This window comes from Leucoraja erinacea, chromosome 3 (assembly GCF_028641065.1).
Source record: "Leucoraja erinacea ecotype New England chromosome 3, Leri_hhj_1, whole genome shotgun sequence".
Lineage (NCBI taxonomy): Eukaryota > Metazoa > Chordata > Chondrichthyes > Rajiformes > Rajidae > Leucoraja > Leucoraja erinaceus.
This window is the reverse complement of record NC_073379.1, coordinates 43,360,250-43,382,389: the sequence shown is the minus strand read 5'-3', so window position 1 is coordinate 43,382,389 and position 22,140 is coordinate 43,360,250. Positions and strand designations below refer to the sequence as shown.

At 42.2% G+C, this 22,140-nt stretch overlaps 1 protein-coding gene across 4 annotated transcripts in view; it reads right to left on the bottom strand.

Annotated features, from left to right (window-relative positions):
- The window catches only part of frem1a (Fras1 related extracellular matrix 1a), a 120,041-nt gene that overhangs the window by 14,797 nt on the left and 83,104 nt on the right, over nucleotides 1-22,140 (bottom strand). For 2 of the 4 annotated variants that reach the window (XM_055632555.1, XM_055632556.1), the window contains exons 25-30: nucleotides 19,382-19,796; nucleotides 11,344-11,545; nucleotides 8,977-9,121; nucleotides 7,270-7,399; nucleotides 5,320-5,392; nucleotides 3,532-4,016 (exon numbers count right to left, since the gene is read on the bottom strand). In XM_055632555.1, coding sequence (XP_055488530.1) covers nucleotides 3,532-4,016; nucleotides 5,320-5,392; nucleotides 7,270-7,399; nucleotides 8,977-9,121; nucleotides 11,344-11,545; nucleotides 19,382-19,796 — 1,450 coding nt within the window. Of the gene's footprint in view, nucleotides 1-3,531; nucleotides 4,017-5,319; nucleotides 5,393-7,269; nucleotides 7,400-8,976; nucleotides 9,122-11,343; nucleotides 11,546-19,381; nucleotides 19,853-22,140 lie in introns of those variants that run through there. The other 2 variants (XM_055632557.1, XM_055632558.1) reach the window with 2 other exon arrangements.

Here is a 22,140-nt window from a genome sequence, read left to right as displayed (position 1 = left end):
ATGTGTGATATGTTGGCAGGCTTTCCAGCCGAGACTGTTCAAGCTTGTAAAACATTTGGAAGAGTTTCTAAGTTTATATTAAGCATTTGTGATGATGCCTTTGTCAGTGGAAAGAGCCACAACAACATGGTAACAAACAATCTCCTGGAAGAGCTCAGTGATTTGAGCAGCATCTGTGGGTAAAAGAAATGGTCGATGTTTCAGATGCACAGACTTTTCATCCATAGATGCTGCTCAACCTGTTGAGTTTGTCTAGAAGATTGTTTGCTACTCCAGATTCCAGCATCTGCAGTCTCTGGCTGAGTGCTAATGATTGAGTCTAGGTGGAGCAGGTACTAGTGGAACAGTTTATACCCAGATTTCCATGCAAAGAATTGCTACCTTTAGCCCCTCTCCCACTTGGCGACTTTTTCCGGCGACAGCCGAAAAATAGGCTGTCGCCTGCCTCATGGTCGTGGCATTACGTGGGCTGATGCCTGTGTGGTCGTGAGCCATCTCCACAAGTGGCATCACTTTCCTCTTGTCGCCGCTGGATTTTGAAATGTTCAAAACCTTGCAGCGAAAGGTTGCAGCGAGTGGATAGACTTGGTTTATACTCTCTAGAATTTAGAAGATTGAGAGGGGATCTTATAGAAACTTACAAAATTCTTAAGGGGTTGGACAGGCTAGATGCAGGAAGATTGTTCCCGATGTTAGGGAAGTCCAGGACAAGGGGGTCACAGCTTAAGGATAAAGGGGAAATCCTTTAAAACCGAGATGAGAAGAACTTTTTTTTCACGCAGAGAGTGGTGAATCTCTGGAACTCTCTGCCACAGAGGGTAGTTGAGGCCAGTTCATTGGCTATATTTAAGAGGGAGTTAGATGTGGCCCTTGTGGCTAAGGGGATCAGGGGGTATGGAGAGAAGGCAGGTACGGGATACTGAGTTGGATGATCAGCCATGATCATATTGAATGGCGGTGCAGGCTCGAAGGGCCGAATGGCCTACTCCTGCACCTAATTTCTATGTTTCTATGTTTCTATGAAAGTGGGCTTGACGTTGCCTGTCGTCTGCTGTCATAGGTACTGTAGTAGGTTGTCGCCAGGATGACGCCAGGTGACGTATGATGTCACAAGGTCATGACCTTGGCGAATTCCTTTTGCGACAACCTGCGTCATCATAGGTCATCATACGTCAACCGGCGACAATGCCTGCATCAAGATACGGATCACAGTGAAGTTATTTGTCTTCTGTTGCCTTCAGATGTCGCAGACAGTGTCGTATCTTGCCGTATCACGACGCAGGTTGACTTATGTTGACCTTGGTTGTCGTTGTTTGACTTTGTTGCAGTCGCCCGATGTCATATGTTGTCACTGTTGTGGTCGTCCCAGGTCCCGAAAAATTGTGACGCCGGTTATGTAAATTGTCGTAGCTTGTCGTACAACTTGACAGTTTTTCAGCGACCTGTTACATCAGTCAATGACGCTGGCAGTCGCCGAAAATAATCGCAAAATGCGATAGGCCCTTAATGTCATTCCTTTTGCCTTTCACCCTAAATCCACATCCCGTGTTTATTTATTTTTCTGCCTCTTTATCAAAACCAATCCCTATTTCAAATGTCATGATCAATTGAATTCAACCTCTACAATATCCCCCCATTAATTTCTTATCTCTGGTAACATTCTCACAAATTTCGACTCCAAATACCTAATTGTTTTTGTTAAACTGTGGTGCCCCGAGTGCATACTGTCCTGCAGCTGAGACCTCACCAATTTTTTTAAAATAACAATTTAGTACAGCTCGTTCTTATATGACATTTCTCCAATGCCTTTTTTTTACAATTCCTTCTCAACATCACTCAAGGGGTAATAACCATATAATCATATAACATATAACCATATAACAATTACAGCACGGAAACAGGCCATCTCGGCCCTACAAGTCCGTGCCGAACAACTTTTCCCTTAGTCCCACCTGCCTGCACTCATACCATAACCCTCCATTCCCTTCTCATCCATATGCCTATCCAATTTATTTTTAAATGATACCAACGAACCTGCCTCCACCACTTCCACTGGAAGCTCATTCCACACCGCTACCACTCCCTGAGTAAAGAAGTTCACCCTCATGTTACCCCTAAACTTCTGTCCCTTAATTCTGAGGTCATGTCCGCGGGTAATCTCTTTAAAATTGTGTCATTAGTTCAGATAGATTTTTACCAAAGTATTTTTGTTTAAATATTGCCAACTCTCTGGAATATGATACAATCAGTGTTCAAGACTGCTTACCCCACCACTCAGATGGCCAGTATTTGAAGACTAAGTTTATATAAGTAACAAGTGCTATGAAACAGACAGTCACAACAAAAGATAGACACCAAATGCTGGAGTAACTCAGCGGGTCAGGAAGCATCTCCAAAAAAAAGGAATAGGTGGCGTTTCTGGATGAGACGTTTCTTCAGACTGAGAGTTAGGCGAGAGGGAAACTGGAGGCACGAATAGGTACAGAACTAATCAGTGCCAGCACCGATGACCAAAGAAAGGTGGAGCCCATAATGAATCTACTTGTTGGCTGTGGAGTAGATGATAACGAGGGGATACAAATAGTGAAACTAACAAGATGACTAGGGTGGGGGAGGGACAAAGAAAGAGGGAATCCAAAGGTTATTTACTGATTAGAGATATGAGTAATCATATTGATGGGTTGTAAACAGCCCAGGCGAAATATGAGATGCTGTTCCTCCAATTTAGGTATGGCCTCACTCCGACTGTGGAGCGAGGAGGCCCAGAACAGAAAGGTCACTATGGAAACGGGAAGGAGATTTAAAGTGTATGGCTATTGGGTAATTGCGTAGGCCGAGGTGGACTGACAATTGCCATAACAAAGGAATGAGTGCTTCTTAGAAATTAATTTCCCCTCAGTCCATGCATAAGCAGGATCAACCGTATAATCATTATTCTGCTGCTAGGGAATGTTTCATTTTCCTTACAGAATAACATTTATTTGGAGTTTCCATTTCCATATTGTTGCCTGCAGAAATAAGTTAGACCTGCACTGAAATCTCCTCGACCAGTGATTTTCATTATACAGTAATTCCCACAGCTCAATGGAGCGCGGCAGCTCCCATGAAATACACGGTAGAGGTGGTGCAGAAATCATTAAGCGGGAGATTAGATGAATGAAATGAACTTCAAAGTTAATTCTTTACATCGGGTGTAAAGGTTTTTGTGCTATGTCATAATTAAGCAGTTGGCACAAGGGACCAGAATAATTTTATTGTCAACTTTAATTCTCATATGAATTTCCAAGGAGGTATAAAATAACATTTCTCTCACAGGGTTTCAAAAACCTATTATTAGTCCAATCAGGCTCAGTTTACCCAGTGGAAACCAATCACCAGTCCAAAATGAGATAAACTAATTTCTATGAAATGCCTGCAATCCAAAATAATAAACTTCCTTTTTCATGTCAGCTATAGGAGAAGCACAATTCTTGGTGTTGGATATCAAATCCCCCCCCCCCTTTTAATGCAATTGTATTGACAATTTCCTACCATTTTCTTATTTCTTATCACTGCGAGTTTCTTCTTGGGGATAGGCTGCTGAGGGAATTCCTGTGACACATCTCTTTGAGGCTGCTTCGGTTCTTTGTGCAAGTAAGTGACTGGGATTTCTTTAACGTGGACAGGGTCACTTCCAAGATTTGGTAGGATTGCAACATCTGGGGAAACCCTGTCACTGAACACCTTGACTGGCAGATTCTCTTCACTTTTACCGATTGTAACTCCACAACCTCCTAAAACACAAGAAAGAAAGAATATGGAACACGGCAAATGACAAGTGACTTGGACTTTACACATCAGGTGATTAGAATTTTCAAGAGTTTTACCTCCTCTTGCATCAATGATTTTGATCAATGCTTTTGTCTTGGTACCAAGAACTGCATTCACTGGAGATACAAGTAATACTTCAAACTTTTCCTCATTTTCCTCCAATCTATCATTGGCAATTACTATATTCCAGCTCTTCACTGATACACCTATAAAAAGGATTCAAATAGTTACCTATGGCTAGAGTCAAAAGAGCCAAGTGTATATTATTGTCATATGCACTGAAACAGGACAATTAAATTTTCACTTGCAGCAGCAGCACGACAGGTTTGTAATCGCAGTACTCAATAGAGAATATGATAAACAAGCTAAAAAAAAGTTCAAGAAATAAAAAAAAAATAAAAAAGCCCAAAGTCCCTCGTGCAACCAAGGCAGTTTGTACTGTAGTTTGATGGAGTTTGTAGTGTTCAATAACCTGATGGTCATTGGGACGAAGCTGTTCCTGAACCTGCATGTTACAGTTTTCAGACTTCTACACATTCTTTCTGGTGGCAGGTGTGACGTGAGAGCATGGCTAGGATGGTGTGGGCACTTGATGATGCTAGTTTCCTTTTTGAGACATTTGATGCAATTATATTGAAATTAATTCTGAAACGATGGGCAAGTAATAAATAGTACTCATGGTGGTCAGTCAAACCGATTTCTCAGATGTTGGTTTCTTGGGTGGAACCTCACTTGCTGGGACAATGAGTATAAAACAAGATTACATAATGTGTATCTTCCTGGTGGGTAGAGATGGTACATGGACAAAAAAGAATTGTAATGTTTTAGACGTGGTTGATTTCCTGATATTTTTTTCCTGAGCAAATGAAGATCAATTACACTGGCCATTTCTTACCTTGTGGGAACAAAGTTGAGCTCTTTATGCCTGTGTAATCCATGCACCAGTGCATATTCCCTCCCTCCCTCCCAGAATGGTCCAAAGAAGTGGTCCAACCCAAAACATCATTCATTTCTCTCCGCAGAAGCTGTTTGGTCTGCTGAGTTCCTCCAGCAGTTTGTTATTTTACTCAAGATTACAGCATCTGTAGTCTCTTGTGCCTCTGTGTTCCCACAAAAGGTCTTATGTTTATCACATTGCTTACAATAAGCTATCTCAGAATAATAGACCAACAATAGAGCAGATTCACAGTGCATTATACATCTTCATGTACCTGTTGCCTCAGCAGCTCAAGTACTTCTCTGAGCAAATCTATTTTACTCTGGTGAAGATGCTTCTCCTCACCAATCCATATAAACACCATGAGTCAATACTAATGTCACGTAATACACTCATAGTGCAACCTACACTAATTTTGAACAACTGCTTCTCGCCTTTGATTGCACATTTCATTGTCAATATCAACAGGTAGCATTTCACATAAGTTATAAATTCACAGCTAACGATCAGAACCAACTGCAATGCCGTACAGAGACATCTCACATATTTAATCTTTAATAATTATAATCTACCTGGATCAAATTGAAGCAGGTTGACAGAATTTAGAGTAAAATCCTTTCCAACAGTGGCTGTGATGCTATTAACCTAAACAGAAGAGAGAATGGTGAACAACAGAAACATTTGGATACACCAGTACATATACAAGGAGTAATTACATTTAAAATAATGATCAATGAGTGACTGCCTACAAATTGAAATCAAGTGGCAGTCACGTTTGAGATTAAGAATCTCAGAATGGATGCAAATTAAATTCTGAAAATTTACCATTGATTTCTGATGGATAGTCTATGTGCATCCATTCATAAGTGCAGCTCACAAAGTGCATTTTATGAGCTGCACTTCATGAAAGGGAACTACGCCGTATCGCAGAGACAAAGCGACAGCACCGTAAGGAGTGAGAGAAGGGGGCTCGACGACTACCAACCACCGCCAGTCTCCAATGCCCACGTTGCACCAAGGTGTGTGGATCGTATATCGGCCTCTACAGACCCACAAGTAGACGACCCTATGGAGAGGACAGTCATACTCATTTCGAGTGACTGCCGATGATGTCTATATGTACATGAAAGTGTTTCATATAAGCCACACATCAAATCCTTGGTATTTACAGATGAAGGGTTGGAGAAAATAGCACTGCAGAAGCAGAGGTGCAGATAAATTTAATGGCGAAATCTTCTTGCAAGTTAATCGTCTATTCTGTCTCCAAGTGGTAAACATAGTGACATGTGAAATGAAGACCTTTGGGAAATGTTGATGGTCAACAAGTTTGGTGAAGAGATGGAAAGGATGTTAAAGGAGAGGGAGCTTGAACTTAGGTATGACAGTGAAATCATCATTTGAAGAAGAGTGGGAGCGAAAGACTGGTGCTATGGGGGAAGATAGGTTGCAAAAGAGTCATAGAGTTATAATGCAGGGAAAGAAGCCATTCAGTCCAACTTATCCATGCCGACTAAGGTGCCTCCAAGATCTAGTCCCATTTGCTTGTGTTTGGCCCTGATCTCTTTAAAGCTACACTTCCACATCTTTTAAATCTTCTAATGGGTGAAGAGAGTTCTGTACAGCGGAAGTTGTTGCTCGCAACACGGAAGGGAATGGGAGATTTGGGCTTGGAGAGTACTCAATAACCACAAGATAAAGGAAATTAAACCTTCTCAGGGATAGCTGCAACTATGGGAGGGAAGTTCTTCAAATTTAATGCATGAGGATGAGGTGGTCTCCAATTGCAGGGCAGAAGAAGATGGAAATCGAGGCTCGGCAATAAGGTCAACATTGGAGGAGAGAGAAAAACACAGGGACCAGGGCTGAATGGAAAGACCGTTGATGGCAAGAGGTGGGTTACTAGAGTTGGAGTCTTGGGGGAGTAGTTCCCCAGTTGGGGGAGGGAGGCTTCAAATCACAATGTATACATGAGCCCATCGCATGTGAAGCTAAAGGCATGAGGTCAGTTTTAGGAGAGAAGCTTTGTGATCAGGTGTGTACACGGGCTGGGGAGATCCAGACCTTAGCTTTTCGGTGATAACCGAGAGTCAGAGAGTTACAGCACAGAAACAGGCCCTTCGGTCCACCAGATCAACGACAACCAAGTTGGCATCTAGGGTTAGTCCCCATTTGCCTGTATTTCCAGAGCACCTCTAAACCCTTCTTATCCATATATCTGTGCAAATGTATTTTAAAAATCATAACTGTAGCCACTTCTGTAGCCTTCTCTGTCAGCTCATTGCAGATACATATCTTTGGAGAAAGCAGACCAAATGGATAAAGTGATCATAAAGGAAATGGGGATAGTTCCTTTATTTGGCAAGACTGATGAGGATTTTCTGCAAGGTCCCCAGGATTAAAGTAAAGTGCATAATTTACTGGAGACGCTGCCAAATTGTGAGAATTTCCAGGTTATGGTCAGAGTGGTTTTTTCCCAAACGCTGTTCCTGAATATGGGTAAGGATAAACTGAGAGAAGATTACCTTAATACCAATAAAAGAAGATTCCGCCAAGTATCCAGTTCTTATGACTTTCACAGAGAATACACCAGCATCCTCGCACACCTGGTACTCTGAAACTAGCATTTCTATACGAGACCATTTGAATTCAAGCCTGTAAATTAAACACATTTCTCTTACTGACAAAATATTATACACTTAAAGCATTTAGAGAAATTATTTATTTTCTCCCAAAATCAAGTCCAACTGGACGACGAAGGAATTTAAAATGCGCAAAAAGAATATCGGTAGGACATAACAAAAACCATTGTGAAATGTAGTCAGTGCGCATTAGCAATTGTTTTTTTTTTAAGTCCAAGTCCTACAATAATAGGTAAATCCAATTATTTTCCCATTAGTGGATGGATAGACTTGAGAAGGAATGAGCCAAGTAGCTGGATGGGTCAAATTGAGACATGGGTAAGGAGGAGTTTGGTTGACAAAAGTGGAAAGTAGAGTTGAGAAAAGGTAATGCGAGAATGATGAGCCAGTCCCACTTGTTGATTAAATCAGCAGAGAACAAAATTAATATCTTTACTCAAGGTCAATAAAATTAGCAGAGGAATAAAGCTCTGATTACTTTCACATTTACTAGGAATAGTGATGCAATGGTTAAATTAGCTCACGTCTCACCTGAGTAAACTCAAACGTACATTCCATTAAATCAATAATCTGTCTTATATTTTATTATAAACAAAACATGTCTCAATAATATTGACCATGAAGCTAATGGATTGTCTCAAAAACTAATTTATATAACGACCCTAACATGGCACCAAGAATCACATTGTAGCCACTTTTTGGGTGAAGGATTGTCTCCTAAACTTCATTTTGTAATCATTGGTACAAAAAGCTGGAGTCTGAAGAACGGTCTCGACCCGAAACGTCACCCATTCATTCTCTCCACAGATGCAACCAGCAACCACAGTTCCGTCCTGCACATGTATTCATTGATAATTGTGTTATATAAATAGACCCCCCCCCAGATGTGAATTTATTGTAGTTTAATCTGCTTCACATCTATCCCATCAACACTATAGATAACACCAGAGCCCTAACTGATCACCCATGTTCCATTCCTCTAGACAGGCAATGGTCACTGTCAACATGCTTGTGGAGAACTTTCCAAAATGAAATGCCAGTTTGCAAGCCTCTAAGTCCATGCAAATAATTCAATTCCAATGAATTGGAGTCTAAGTGTTCAGAAGGACATTAAAAAATAATACCAAGAATTCTAACAAATGTCCTATGCTTGCAGGACACTTTCGAGAGGCAAACCTTTTAATACCATTTATTTGTGGAGGGATTTATGGGAAACACTATTCTTAGACAGATTGGAATTATTCAACTTTTGTGTTCCAAACTTAAGCAATATTTCTCGATCGTTCTATGTCTGCAGAAGGGTCCCGACCCAAATTGTTGCCTATATATATCCTCCAGAGATGCTGCCCGATCTACTGAGTTACTCCCGCACGTTGGTTTTTTTTTTGTAAACCAGCATCTGCAGTTCCTTGTATCTACTCTTAGTTTACTAGGTGTGTTGTCTGCAGGTTGCAACTGGGCCTTATTACACAGTTTAATGCAGAGTTGATTTTACACAGCAAAATATTTTGAAGCCTGCTGCTTAATGTATTCAACCATTGTTCGTGAAATGGAGCTGAAGTTTCTTGATATCTTACACAGGCATCTTACGTTTGAGGGGCAGCTGAATTTCCTGTGGGATCTGAAACCAGGAACTCCAGACTATCTGACGTCACTTCTGAGGAGGGGGCGATAATGTAAATGATGGTCTTGCTGTTCAGGTCTTGCTGTGTGAAATTATCGTGAATGAATCCTCCTAACAAATAATAAAACATGATGAAATGCACAAGAACATCAATTCAGTCAGAGTTGTATCTTGAGAAGCAACAGCAAACTATGTGGTTTTACTCTGTGTTCTAAAAATAGTTGTGCACTCTGTGCTCAGAAATGGTCATTTATTGCCCGACACCAGTTGCCCTGAGTGAGATCTCTCCTGCAGTTATGGGTTCAATAATTATGGTGTGCAATATGGTGAAGCAACCCCACAATGGGGAAAGAAGTTGGAAGTGAAACTACAATTGGACTGGTGAACAAAATTAAACAAATGTGGAGATCATGGAGGTGGACGAGTTCAAAGAGACAGAATGGAACAAACTGATAATTTGTGGGGACCATTGGAAAAAAATTACAGCAAGGAATACGGATGTAGTTAAAGTGGCGTTGAATATGCTGAGTGAAATACAGTCAGAATACCAAATATGTAAATAAAGCCAGGGTTTGGAAATTAATGGAAGGTAAATCCTTATTCTAGGGTGGGGGTGGGTGTAGATGAGAATAAACTCACAGTGGCAGCAGTGGATGCACGTTCCTCTGTGGTGAATATGGTGTCAATCGAGCAGGCAGCTCGAGAGTTCACAGTCATATGATATGATTTGACAGGTAGATACGTTAAGTTCTTCACTATATCTCGATACACATGACAATAATAAACCAACACCAATCTATTGATGTAGTTGTGTGCAAGTCAAAAATAACACACCAGTTATCTCACATTTCATTCGTTTTGGAGAACTCCATACCTGGCCTTTGAAATGTATAAATATACTCACTTTCCACTATCGACAGATTCAGTGCTGAGAGCATTTCTGGATTGGTTAGAATCAAAAGACCTGAAGGATAGTGTCCTCGTAAAGGCAAAACTTGCTTTACCTTCTATCAGTAACAAATGAAACCAATATCTGGAATTATCTTTGGCATCTATACCTACTTTTTACGTAATTTGGATTAATCCAAATGTGAAACTCATCATTGGCCATAAACATAGCTAGATGATTATAAACACAGCACATTAAAAAAGCAAAATGCTGGTGGAACACAGCGGGTCAGTCAGCACCTGTGGAAGAAATGGATAGACAATGTTTCAGGTCATCCATGTAGAAGGGTCCCAACCCAAAGCGTCATCTATGGAGGAGGGAATGGATAGATGACATTTCTGATTGTCTATCTAGAAGGGTCCTGATTCAAAACATCACCCATACATTCCCTCCATGAATGAAGCCTGGCCTACTGAGTTCCTCCAACACTTTCTTCCTTGCTCAACATTTCAGAATCTGCAGGCCCTTGTGTCTAGATCAGCACATCAATGAGTTAGCTAAAAGAACAAACTTAGTTTGTAAAACCCTGACTTTATTTACCAGACCTGGGTTCGATGCCGACTACAAGTGCTGCCTGTATGGAATTTGTATGTTCTCCCCCGGACTTATTTCTGGGTGCTCCGGTTTCCTCCCGCACTCCAAAGACGCATGGGTTTTAGGAGAACTGGTTTTGGTAAAATCGTAAAATTGTCCCTAGTGTGTAGGATAGGTTAGTTTAGTTTAGAGATACAGCGTAGAAACATATCCTTCAGCCCAACGGGTCCGCGCCAACCAGCGATTCCCGTACATTAATACTATCCTACACTCACTAGGGATAATTTACACATTTACCAAGCCAATTAACCTACAAGCCTGTACGTCTTTGGAGTGTGGAAGGAAACCGAAGGTCTCAGAGAAAACCCACGTAGGTCATGGGGTGAACGTACAAGAGACAGCACCCATAGTCGGGATCGAACCCGCATCTCTGGCGCTGCATTCGCTGTAAGGCAGCAACTCTACTGCTGCGCCACCGGGACTGCCTGCCAATGGAGATTGCTGGTGGGCAGAAGGGCCTGTTTCCACGCTGTAAATCTAAACTAAACTTGGCCTGACATCTCAATTAAAAGATAGCACCTTCAAACTCAATGTTCTTTTTACACTCGAATACTAATACTTGTTATGACCTGTTACCCAAGGAATATTTGTTGAAGCTGAACTGTGCTATTACACTTGCCATCTTGTTTAGTTAGTTATCAACCAATGACCACACAAAAGGATATTATGAAGAAAGCAAGCAGTCATAGTTGAGAAAGAACAAACTAATCAATGATAAAAACATTGAAGTACTGTAATTGTAAATTTTAAAGAAATAACAGAAAACTGACTGATAATTTAGATTCCGTACCAGTGGTGACATTTTCCAGGTAACCAAAGTGTGGAAGACGTAGAATGTGAAAAATTAGCTCCTCATCCTTGCTGTCCATGTCTGATGCTTTCAATTCTCGAAAGGAAATGTAGATTCCATATTGACCATTTTTGAAGACTTTGACATTTGAAGGACACTGTAGGTAAACTATTTTTGGAGCATCCTTGTCCACATGGTCCACCTGCACAAAGGTAACAATTCAGTTTCTAGTTGCTTTGTCAAGTTAATTTTAAAGGAATATTGAAACTAATATTCAACAGCAATTTCATGCATTCCTCAACTGCTTCTTTTTTTCTGAGCAATTCTGAATAGAAATTAACATTGTACAATTATTAACAAATATTAAATCTAGCCATATTAACAGTAGGCAAAGATGGTGAGCCCAAGCTGTTGAACAGGGGATGCCTCCTCCTCTTGGTAACTGTTGAATTGTTAATCACTTACATGTCTAGACATGATAGGACAGCTGAGTTTTGATCTGAAGAAGGGTCCCAACCAGAAACATCCACCTATTTACATTGCCCAGAGATGCTGCCTGACCCGTTGAGTTACTCCTGCACTTCGAGTCCGTTTTTTGGTCTGACCCAATGATGGTGGGATAAAGTAGCAGTGCCAAGCACATTTTGTTTTGCTGTTTAGCATGGATGTGGTCCTAATTATAGTCTCAGGAGAATGGCACCACATTATTAGGTATTGCCGATGTCCCTTCTGCCACGTATATCTACACCTGCCATTCCATTGGGAATGAATCTCTGGCTACATCGTGGCAGCAGTGAGAAGATTATTCAGGTCATGAAAATACAGATTATGACAGAGCACAATTTGGCCACTGCTGGTGACCTTCAGCACATTATTGATGCCCATTTAGGGACAGCACAGTAGCGGAGCAGTAGAGTTGCTGACTTGCAGTATCAGAGACCCAGGTTTGATGCTGACCACGGGTTCTGTCTGTACGGAGTCTGTACATTCTCTGGGTAGGTTTTCTCTGGGTGCTCTAGTCCCCCCCACACACTCCAAAGACATTGGTGATAATTTTCTAATGTTCTATAAACTCAGGATCAGTTCCTGTGGATTGGAGGGTAGCTAATGTTATCCCACTTTTTAAGAAAGGTGGGAGAGAGAAAATAGTAAGATTAAACGAGAACTTACCAGTTTGAAGTTTGATCTGTATTTTATGAGGAGTAACGTTGAGGGAATACGTGAAGAACCCCGCTTCCAACGCATGCGTGTCATTCTTCAAAGCAGCGGTGTGAGGTCACAGAAAACTATAATGACCTAACATAGTAAGATTATCAAAGAGATACAGTTTTTGATATGATCGTAGGAGGGTGGGAGCGGAGGGCACGTATTCCCTCAACGTTACTCCTCATAAAATACAGATCAAACTTCAAACTGGTAAGTTCTCGTTTAATCTTACTATTTTACTTCGGAGTCACGTGAATGACTACGTGAAGATTTCAAAGCTCTGTGACCTCATGCCATGGAACGGGTCCATGCTTCACAACTGCCTCGCTCTGTCTTCCACCTTCCTCCACAACTAGAAACAGAATTAGTGGCTCCCCAACCAATGGCACTGGCATCTGTTTGTAATACCATAGACGGGTTTTCAATGATGATTGGGTTGGAGCAATACCTAATGTTATGTTCACACCACTGTAGTTCAATTATAGCTTTTGTAGGTAGCTCCATAGGCCTATCAAAATGACCCTTGTTAAATTTGAGTGCTCTAATGTTTGCTCTTTGCAAATTTTGATAATGTAATGGCCCAAATTGTGTGGCCGGGAATGTGGCCACAATCATCCCAATTATCCGGGCTACCCGTCTACTGGAGGGTCTGTTGGTGTTAAGAAGCATGCTGCAATCCTCCTGTAGGGCTGCGGCTGTATCTATTGGTAAAGTTACTAACATATTGACCGTGTTAATGGTGAATCCTAAATAATCCATATTAGTTGATGGTATCAATTTAGACTTAACTGGATGGATGATAAACCCTAGTTGTTCAAACAATTGTTTTGTGGCAAATACTGTTTGATGTGCCAATTCATAAATTGTGCCAACAATAAAAATGTCGTCTAAATATGCCATCACCCTATGGCTTTGTTGACGTAACAATGCCAAAGCTGGTTTCAGAATTTTTGTGAATAATCTGGGGGCTGATGTTAGCCCATTTGGTAAGGCTGTATATTGCCATTGTTCTCCCATCCAGTTAAATTTCAAATACCGTTTGTGTTCCCCTCTGATGGGTACTGTATAGTATGCATCTTTTAAGTCAATGCTTGCCATATAGAACCCAGCTGACACTAATTCTTTTGCAGTAATAAAGGTATCCATTTTAAAATGAATATATTGAACGAATGTGTTTAGGGTTGACAGGTCAATGATAATCCGGCAACCCCCATCTTTTTTATTTTTAATAAATATGTTTGATACAAATTCTAATGGTTCGCGTATAGTATGCTCAATTACCCCTTTTGTATACAATCGTTGCAGCTCAATGTGAGCTTTAGATTGTTCGGTTTCCCTAAGGACGAAATGCCTTTCTGGTGTATGTTGTACTGGGGGGGTTATTGAAATGAATAAATTCTATCAGATAACCCCGAATACTGCTTAGAATATACGAGTCTGTAGTGATTTTACATCATTCGTTACTGTAGTATTACAGCCTCCCCCCCACTGTCGTGCCCCCCTTTTTTATAAAAGAACAAGACCCACCTACCTCCATGGTTACTAGTGGTTGTTTTATTGAAAAAGGGGGGTTCTATTTTTGCTGATGGAGTTCGTGGTTGTGCTGGAGGTTGAGGCTTCCACATCTTCCAGGGTGGCTGTCCCTGGCCATACCATAAAAAAGGCTGCTATGGGTTATATTGGGATCTCGCACTGCTACTACTATTAGCCATATTTTTGGGTCTTCCATGCGGCTGGTACCGTTGTCCAAAATAAGCCTTTGCACTGGCTTTGATGAGCCCCAGTGTCTTGGATTCTTCGTCCAGTTTTTTGACCTGTTTACACAAGTCTTGCCCAAACAAAAGGGTTGGTGTTTTTATGGCTTTTTGTTTGCAAATAACTGCATATTTTGGATCCAGTGCGGGCTTAATAGCAGCTTTCCGCATGCTATTTAGCTCATATTGAACATTACAAAACAGGGCTAGTGCGTCTTGGTGTTCTTTTGTTAGCTCTATTTTGTCCAGGGTGCGGGTGTAAGCTGTGTTCCCTGCCGTAAGCCCTTTTAAGGCTTTCTGGATGTTAAGATCATGGTTCCTGATGTCCTTCCCCATATGCTTCCAAATGCATTGATTAACACTGGGTACTTGTAAGGCATCACAGTTTCCAGGTGGCAGATGTCTGGCCAGTGTCTCCGTGAAAATTTGCTGTTGTAATTGATGGCCAGACATGTAATTGATACTGGCTGCCATCCTGGAATCCAAGTCTGCCCCAGTTTGACTTGGTTTGAAAAAAATCAGCCACCATGTCCAGCAGTTTATCCTTTTCTCCAGATTCAGGATCATGTAATCCTGTATGATCAGGGTCTGGCCCATCAGGGTCCTGCCCACTCTCCTCTGAAGAGTTTGAGATATCTAGGGGTCCCTCACGGGGTACCCATGTGGGGCTTGCCTGCCCACTGTGGCTAGTCTCCACATTCATGGGACTGCCACTATGAAGGAGCTCCTCTAGCAGCTCCCTTAAACGGTCTTTATGTTCAGCAGCACTTGCCGTTTTTTGCTGCTCCCATTCCTGCAGCCTTTCAGCAGACTGCTGCTCTTTCCTGTTTCCCTGGTACTCACGGGCACTGGTTTGCGGGCTTTCCTCATCCCGCCGCTGGCCATACCGGTCCCGTCTGTAGGTCCACCGCTGTACCCGGTCAGCTGTTGGTCCGGGCTGCTCCTCCGTATGCAGGCACTCATAGCGGGTTTGTTCTCGCACCCGCTCAGTCCTGCTGCGATATTCGTACGGACTGGTCGCCCGCTGCTGCTCCAAGTCGGGCATTTCTTCCAGATGGTGAGTCTTTTTCAGAGCTTTACCTCCCGGCTGCGAAGTAACTTTTGTCGGTGCCGGAAAGATTTCTGGCACAGCTGATTCCTCCACTGAGGTGTCTAGTGCCGACGGCTGCTGTCTCTGCCCTGCTGTCTCATACATTCACTGTGTTCCGTGGGCAGCTTCCTTGCAGACCGCTTTCTTTTAACTCTGTCCATTTCTCCTGTGGGATAGAAAAACCGCAGAGTCCCTTACCTGCCTTTTGCTGGCCCTTTTGGCTTCACCCGTTAATGGGGGACGTCCTCCCCCCTCCTGTTGACTCGTGCAATGCGTGTAGCGATATGACATGCATGCGTTGGAAGCGGGGTTCTTCACGTAGTCACTCACGTGACTCCGAAGTAAAACAGGGAATTATAGACCAGTTAGCCTGACATCGGTGGCGGGGAAGATGCTGGAGTCAATTATAAAAGATGAGATAGCAGTTTTGGATAGCAGTAGCAGGATCGGTCTGAGTCAGCATGGATTGACGAAGGGGAAATCATGCTTGACTAATCTTCTGGAATTTTTTGAAGATGGAACTAAAAAATGGACAAGGGAGAGCCAGTGGATGTAGTGCACCTGGACTATCAGAAAGCATTTGTCCCACATAGGAGATTTGTGGGCAAAATTAGGGCACATGGTATTGGGGGTAGAGTGCTGACATGGATAGAGAAGTGGTTGGCAGACAGGAAACAAAGAGTAGTGATTACCGGGTCCATTTCAGAATGGCAGGCAGTGACTAGTGGGGCACCACAAGGCTCGGTGCTGGGACAGCAGCTATTTACAATATACATCAATGATTTGGATGAAGGGATTCAAAGTAACATTAGCAAATTTGCAGATGACTCAAAGCTGGGTGGCAGTGTGAACTGTGAGGAGGATGCTATGAGAATGCAGGGTGACTTGGACAAGTTTGGGGATTGGGCAGATGCATGGCAGGTTTAATGTGGATAAATGTGAGGCTATTCACTTTGGTAGCAAAAACAGGAAGGCAGATTACTATCTAAATGGCATCAAGTTGGGAAAAGGGGAAGTACAACGGGATTTGGGGGTCCTTGTACATCAATCTATGAAAGTAAGCATGCAGGTACAGCAGGCAGTGAAGAAAGCGAATGGCATGTTGGCCTTTATATCAAGAGGAATTGAATATAGGAGCAAAGAGGTCCTTCTTCAGTTGTACAGAGCCCTAGTGAGACCACACCTGGAGTATTGTGTGCAGTTTTGGTCCCCTAATTTGAGGAAGGACATCCTTGCTATTGAGGGAGTGCAGCGTAGGTTTACAAGGTTAATTCCCGGTATGGTGGGACTGCCATATGCTGAGAGAATGGAGCGGCTGGGCTTGTACATTCTGGAGTTTAGAAGGATGAGAGTGAATCTCATTGAAATATAGGATTGTTAAGGTTTGGACACACTAGAGGCAGGAAACATGTTCGGCCGACTCGGTGGGGGGATGCTGTCCAGAATCTAAAGGGTTCCACATTTTTAACACGATACAAGAAGCAGTTCCCAGTTTGAAGGTGGGAACGGAGACAACAGGACATCTCGCTTTCTCACTGTTATGGTTAGAAGTAGTGCAGTGGTAAGTCTGCAAGGACAAGATAGATACCTCTGGAGTAACTCAGTGGGACAGGCAGCATCTCTAGAGAAGGAATGACGTTTCGGGTCAAGAGACTGAGCTAGATAGGGCTCTTAAAGATAAAATTTAGTCGTAGACAGGGGATATAGGAGAACTGGGAAGGGGAAGGGGGGGGTACTGATGGGAGGATGGAGAGCCATGATAAGGTCAGTATGAATGACCTTTGTGCTGATGTGCTCACGAGCTGGGCCACCCAGTGTGGCCTACTTTCCTGCAGCTAATACTTGTGCTATTGTTACTATGGAGCTGGACTTTGGCCTTATGTTGGGTTAATCTGTGCTATTGTGACCCTAAAATTGTTCCAAATGCTTTAGCACATGGATACGTGTTTTTTTTTTTTAATTTAGTGATCGGCCGACTCAGTGGATTTCGAAGGGCCTGTTTTTCCATGCTGGTTTCTCTAAAATCTAAAAGCCCGTTCCAAATATTGATGTGGATGCTGGCACAAACATAAGCAAGTAGGCAGGTCCTTTTCACAGTGGCAGGTAGGACTTTTGCCCCAGTGAAACAGGACAGTGCTCGCACTTATCAAGACTGTTATGGTTAGAAGTATATGCGGTGGGTAAATTGGCAAGGACAAGATAGATACAAAATGCTGGAGTAACTCAGCGGGACAGGCAGCATCTCTGTAGAGAATGTGGAATGGGTGACGTTTCGGGTCAAGACCCTTCATCAGACTGATGTCATGGTGCCGTGGGCGATGCAAAGACCTGGGAGTCATGAACTAGTCATTTAGTCAGGTGCAGCAGACAGTAAGAAACAAATGGTATGTTAGCTTTCATAGCAAAACTGAGTATAGGAGCAGGGGGGGGTTGGGGGGGATGGAGAGGACAATGGAGTATTGAACAATGGCTCGGATAAGGTCAAGTATGATTTTCCCTTGTGCTGATGTGCTCACCAGCTGCTGCACACCCAGTGTAACACCTGTCCTTTCCAAATCAGCTAATACTGGTGCTATTGAGTTACTCTTGGAGCTGGACTTTGGCCTCCATGTTGGGTGTATTCTGTGCTATTGTGACCCTCAGTGCTTCTTCCAAATGCTTTTCAACATGGATACGTGTTTTTTTTTTTTAATTGAGGAAGGTTGAAGTCTGGTAAGGGGGTAATCTTCAGCGGCACATTTCCTTGCTGCTGTTTGTTTTAATCACCGTTGGAACCAAAGTAGAGGATACTTGGAGCTTTCCCCACTGTGTCCCACTGTGGCCGACTGTCAGTATCTCTGGGTGGGATCTCTGTTCTCAGTGATAATGATAACGCATTTGGGAATTTGTTTGTGACAGGAATGCCTAAGGCTTATATTTGAGTCACCTATGGACCAGTTCTCTGAATTTAAATTAAAAATTTTAGTGGGGAGAACTTTTGAAAAGTCACCCAGATTTATTGTACCTTTGCATAAGCCAAATTGCTTTGGCAAGACAATGTTTTATTTCACACAGCTTTGAAACATATGAATATCTTCCTTAGACATTTTAAGAGTCATTCCCATTGTTCTGAATCTGAAACACATGTAGGCTGGGTAGGTTGGGTAGATTGAGTAGGTAGTCTCCCCCTCATACCCCACCCCTGCATTCCATGTTCCCTCCCCTGTGCCCTACCTGGACTCCCACCCATTTCTTCCCCCTCCCATCACCACATTCCTCCCTCTGGCTTTACAATCGCACCACTCTTAAAACCTGTCTTACAGCTTCCTTTCTCATCTGGCCCTTGTTCTAATCATCTGTCTATCAATCCCCCCCTCCCCTCACCTCTGTCGACCCATTATCTGTCATGTTTAGTCCTGCCTCTCTCCTTTTTTTTTAAGCTTTGTTCTTCCCCCCTACAATCAGTCTGACGAAAGGTCCTGACCCAAAGTGTCACCTATCCATGTTCTCCAGAGATTCTATCTGACCCGTTGAGATACTCCAGTACTTTGTGTCCTTTTTGGCAATGTTGGTGTTTTAGAATTATCTGGTAGTTAACATCACCAATACTATTGCCAGTTTTTATTTGAGATCACTTCATTAATTGAATTGAAAATTTTCAGCAGGTATGATTTGAATTGAAGACATGTCTGTTTACTCATCCATTTAATCTTTTATTATGTCAGCCATGTTAAGGAAATAATAGATCTCTAATCCACATCAATTCCAATTATCTGATCAATGGGCTAAATCCTACCGTACATTTCACCAAGTTTTAAACCAAGCTGGAATCATTTTCTTACTTCTAAGGCCACAGAAATCGCACAATGAGAGGGTTGAACAGATACCATCATCTGCAATTCCTCAGCCTAAGATTCACCTCTCCTTTCCTTGACAATCAAAAGCACCAATCGGACTATATTTCTGATCATGCCCAAGTATATAAATCAGAAAATTCCCATCCACTCACCTCAATTGTGAAGACAATTGGATCATTTTGCAATTTCCCATCAATCAGAAAGCCACGATTAGTTAGATCAGTGGCAACAAACATAAACTTGTCAATCTGCGAATCTCCTCCATTGTGTTTGTAAGCGACATCCATGTTGTTGACATCCAACTGCGTGAAGTTATGTTGGTGAAGAGCTGCCCCTTTACAGTACAGTTGTCCATACTGAGGGTGTTGAGTAACGATGTACGTGAGATTCTGTGGTGGAGAGTCAGCGTCGGATAATTGTAACACATCCGGCGAAATGGACATCATGGAACCTTCCACCAATCTGATCCCTTTGTTTTTGGACAGCTCGGGGAGCAGGCGATCCGTATTTTCAATGACGATATCTAGAGTTCCGTTTCTTGTGGACAGCCCGTTGCTGACAATGAATCTAGCAAAGAGAGTCAGAGGCAAGGCAGCCTTCAGCAAGTGTTCTTGATTCACCGTCTACAGAAATGAAATAATAAAACAATACACACCTTTATCAGGGATTCTTGTCCTAGTGGTTCTACAGCCCAAGCTCAGAAATAAGCTGTCATGTGGCCTAAAAATTGTGTTCTTTTAGCAGTAAAACTCCCAAAGTTAGAGTCATTATGAGTGAAACAATACTTTAATTATTATCCCTTGTAAGGCAGTCAGTGATGGTGTTATGGACATCAGTCTAAGTGAGGGAGAAAGATCTAATAGGAACCTAAGGGGCAACATTTTTCACACTAAGGATGGTGGGTATATGGAATGAGTTGCCAGAGGAGATAGCTAAGGCGGATACTATCGCAACATTTAAAATACATTTGGACAGGTACATGGAAGGGTAGGTTTAGAAGGATATGGGTCAAAAGTAGGCAGGTGGGACTAGTGCATTTTGGGCAGCGCAGGCAGGTTGGGCCAAAGGGGCTGTTTTCATGCTGTAAGACACTATGACTGTCTTAATTTAAAATGCATTGGTCAACACATTGCCAAAAAAGCAGAGTACACTGATATGTCACTTTGTGTTCTGGATGGGCACGGAGAAATGAGTTCCAAAATAGCTTTAAATTGTTATGCAAATTAACATAGAAAATAGGTGCAGGAGGAGGCCATTCGGCCCTTCGAGCCAGCACCACCATTCATTGTGATGATGGCTGATCGTCCCCTATCAATAACCTGTGCCTGCCTTCTCCCCATATCCCTTGACTCCACTGGCCCCTAGCTCTATCTAGCTCTCTCTTAAATCCATCCAGTGATTTGGCCTCCACTGCCCTCTGTGGCAGGGAATTCCAAACATTTTCAACTCTCTGGCTGAAAACGTTTTTTTCTCAAATCTTAAATGACCTCCCCTTTATTCTAAGACTGTGGCCCCTGGTTGTGGACTCGCCCAAAGTTCTACATTTACAGTTCTACAAAGAATTAATCCTTAGATTTCACCAGAATTTACAGCTGATTTTTAACATTCAGTTAACATTGTAAAATGTTGCCACCTTAAATTAAAAGACCTGCCTTCATAAAATGCTTCTGGAACACTAGGAAGATTTGTATTTATTTCTGTAGATCCCCAGATGTAAAGAACAACGCAAAGGGTGCACGTTTACAAAAGAGATGAAAAGAAACTTCTATCGTCAAAGGGTGGTGAATCTGGGAAATCAATGCCACAAGTTGTCATGGAGGCCCTGATAGGGTATTTTTAAAGCAGATACCGACATTTTTTTGATTATTAAGGGTGTCAAAGGTTATGGGGAGAAGGCAAGAGAATGGGGTTTAGAGGGAAAAATTGAGCAGCCATAATTGAACAGTGGTGTAGACTTGATGGGACAAATGGCCTAATTCTGCTCTTCTGACCTATGAACTTATAACATGTAGTTCCTGTTCTATTACATCAAAGTAAAGATATATTGAGGAAACATTGATGAGAAAAGAGATGCCACTTTAGCTTTAAAACTCATTTAAAGTTAAAAAAGAAGGAATCTTGTTTGAAAATTCAGCATCCAGAAAATTCTTAGAGTGATGCACCTTAGCATGGTGGGCAAGATACATCCATTGTGGATCTATATCAAAGGTTCCATGATTTAAATACATTTGGTTGTGAAGGGGGACTTGAAACGCCTCAGTTTTCACTGTAAGTTGGAGAGTGTGGCTGAGGCTGGCCAGGGTGAAAGGGAGGGTGTGGAGAAGGGAGAGTCAGACTTCACTTCTGGGGTACTTGGATATTAGAAAAAAAAACATTTATTGGGAAAATCTTTGGCTTAATCCCAGTTTTGTTCTAAAATAAAAACTACATTAGTTTCAAGATAATAATCATGGTTACTATTAAAAATGTCAGACAATGTTGGGTCAATGTGTTTGTTGCCCATTGGTCATCAATCTTTCCAGTTTTGTGCATGGGCCTTGATCTGGCCCCACACACATAAGTGGCTATCTTTCCAAAATGTTGGAAAATTTGGCATTTTTCATTTGGTGGATAAGCCATGATCATATTGAATGGTGGGGCAGGCTTGGAGAGCCAAGTGTCCTAACTCGGCTCCTATTTTTCTCAAGACTCAGCCAAGGCTCTTCGTGGTTCTTATTCATTTTCAATCTAGGTTAGAAATGATCAATTATGTCAACAAGCTTGGCATAGTCCACACACAAAGCTAGGTCCCAGAGCTAAAGATCAGAGAGTTGCATTTGCCAAGTCAACAACAGAATCAAATAGATATAATTTGGGATTGTGGGATATTGGAACTCCTCCCCTTTGATGTAAACTCATGCAAACAAACATA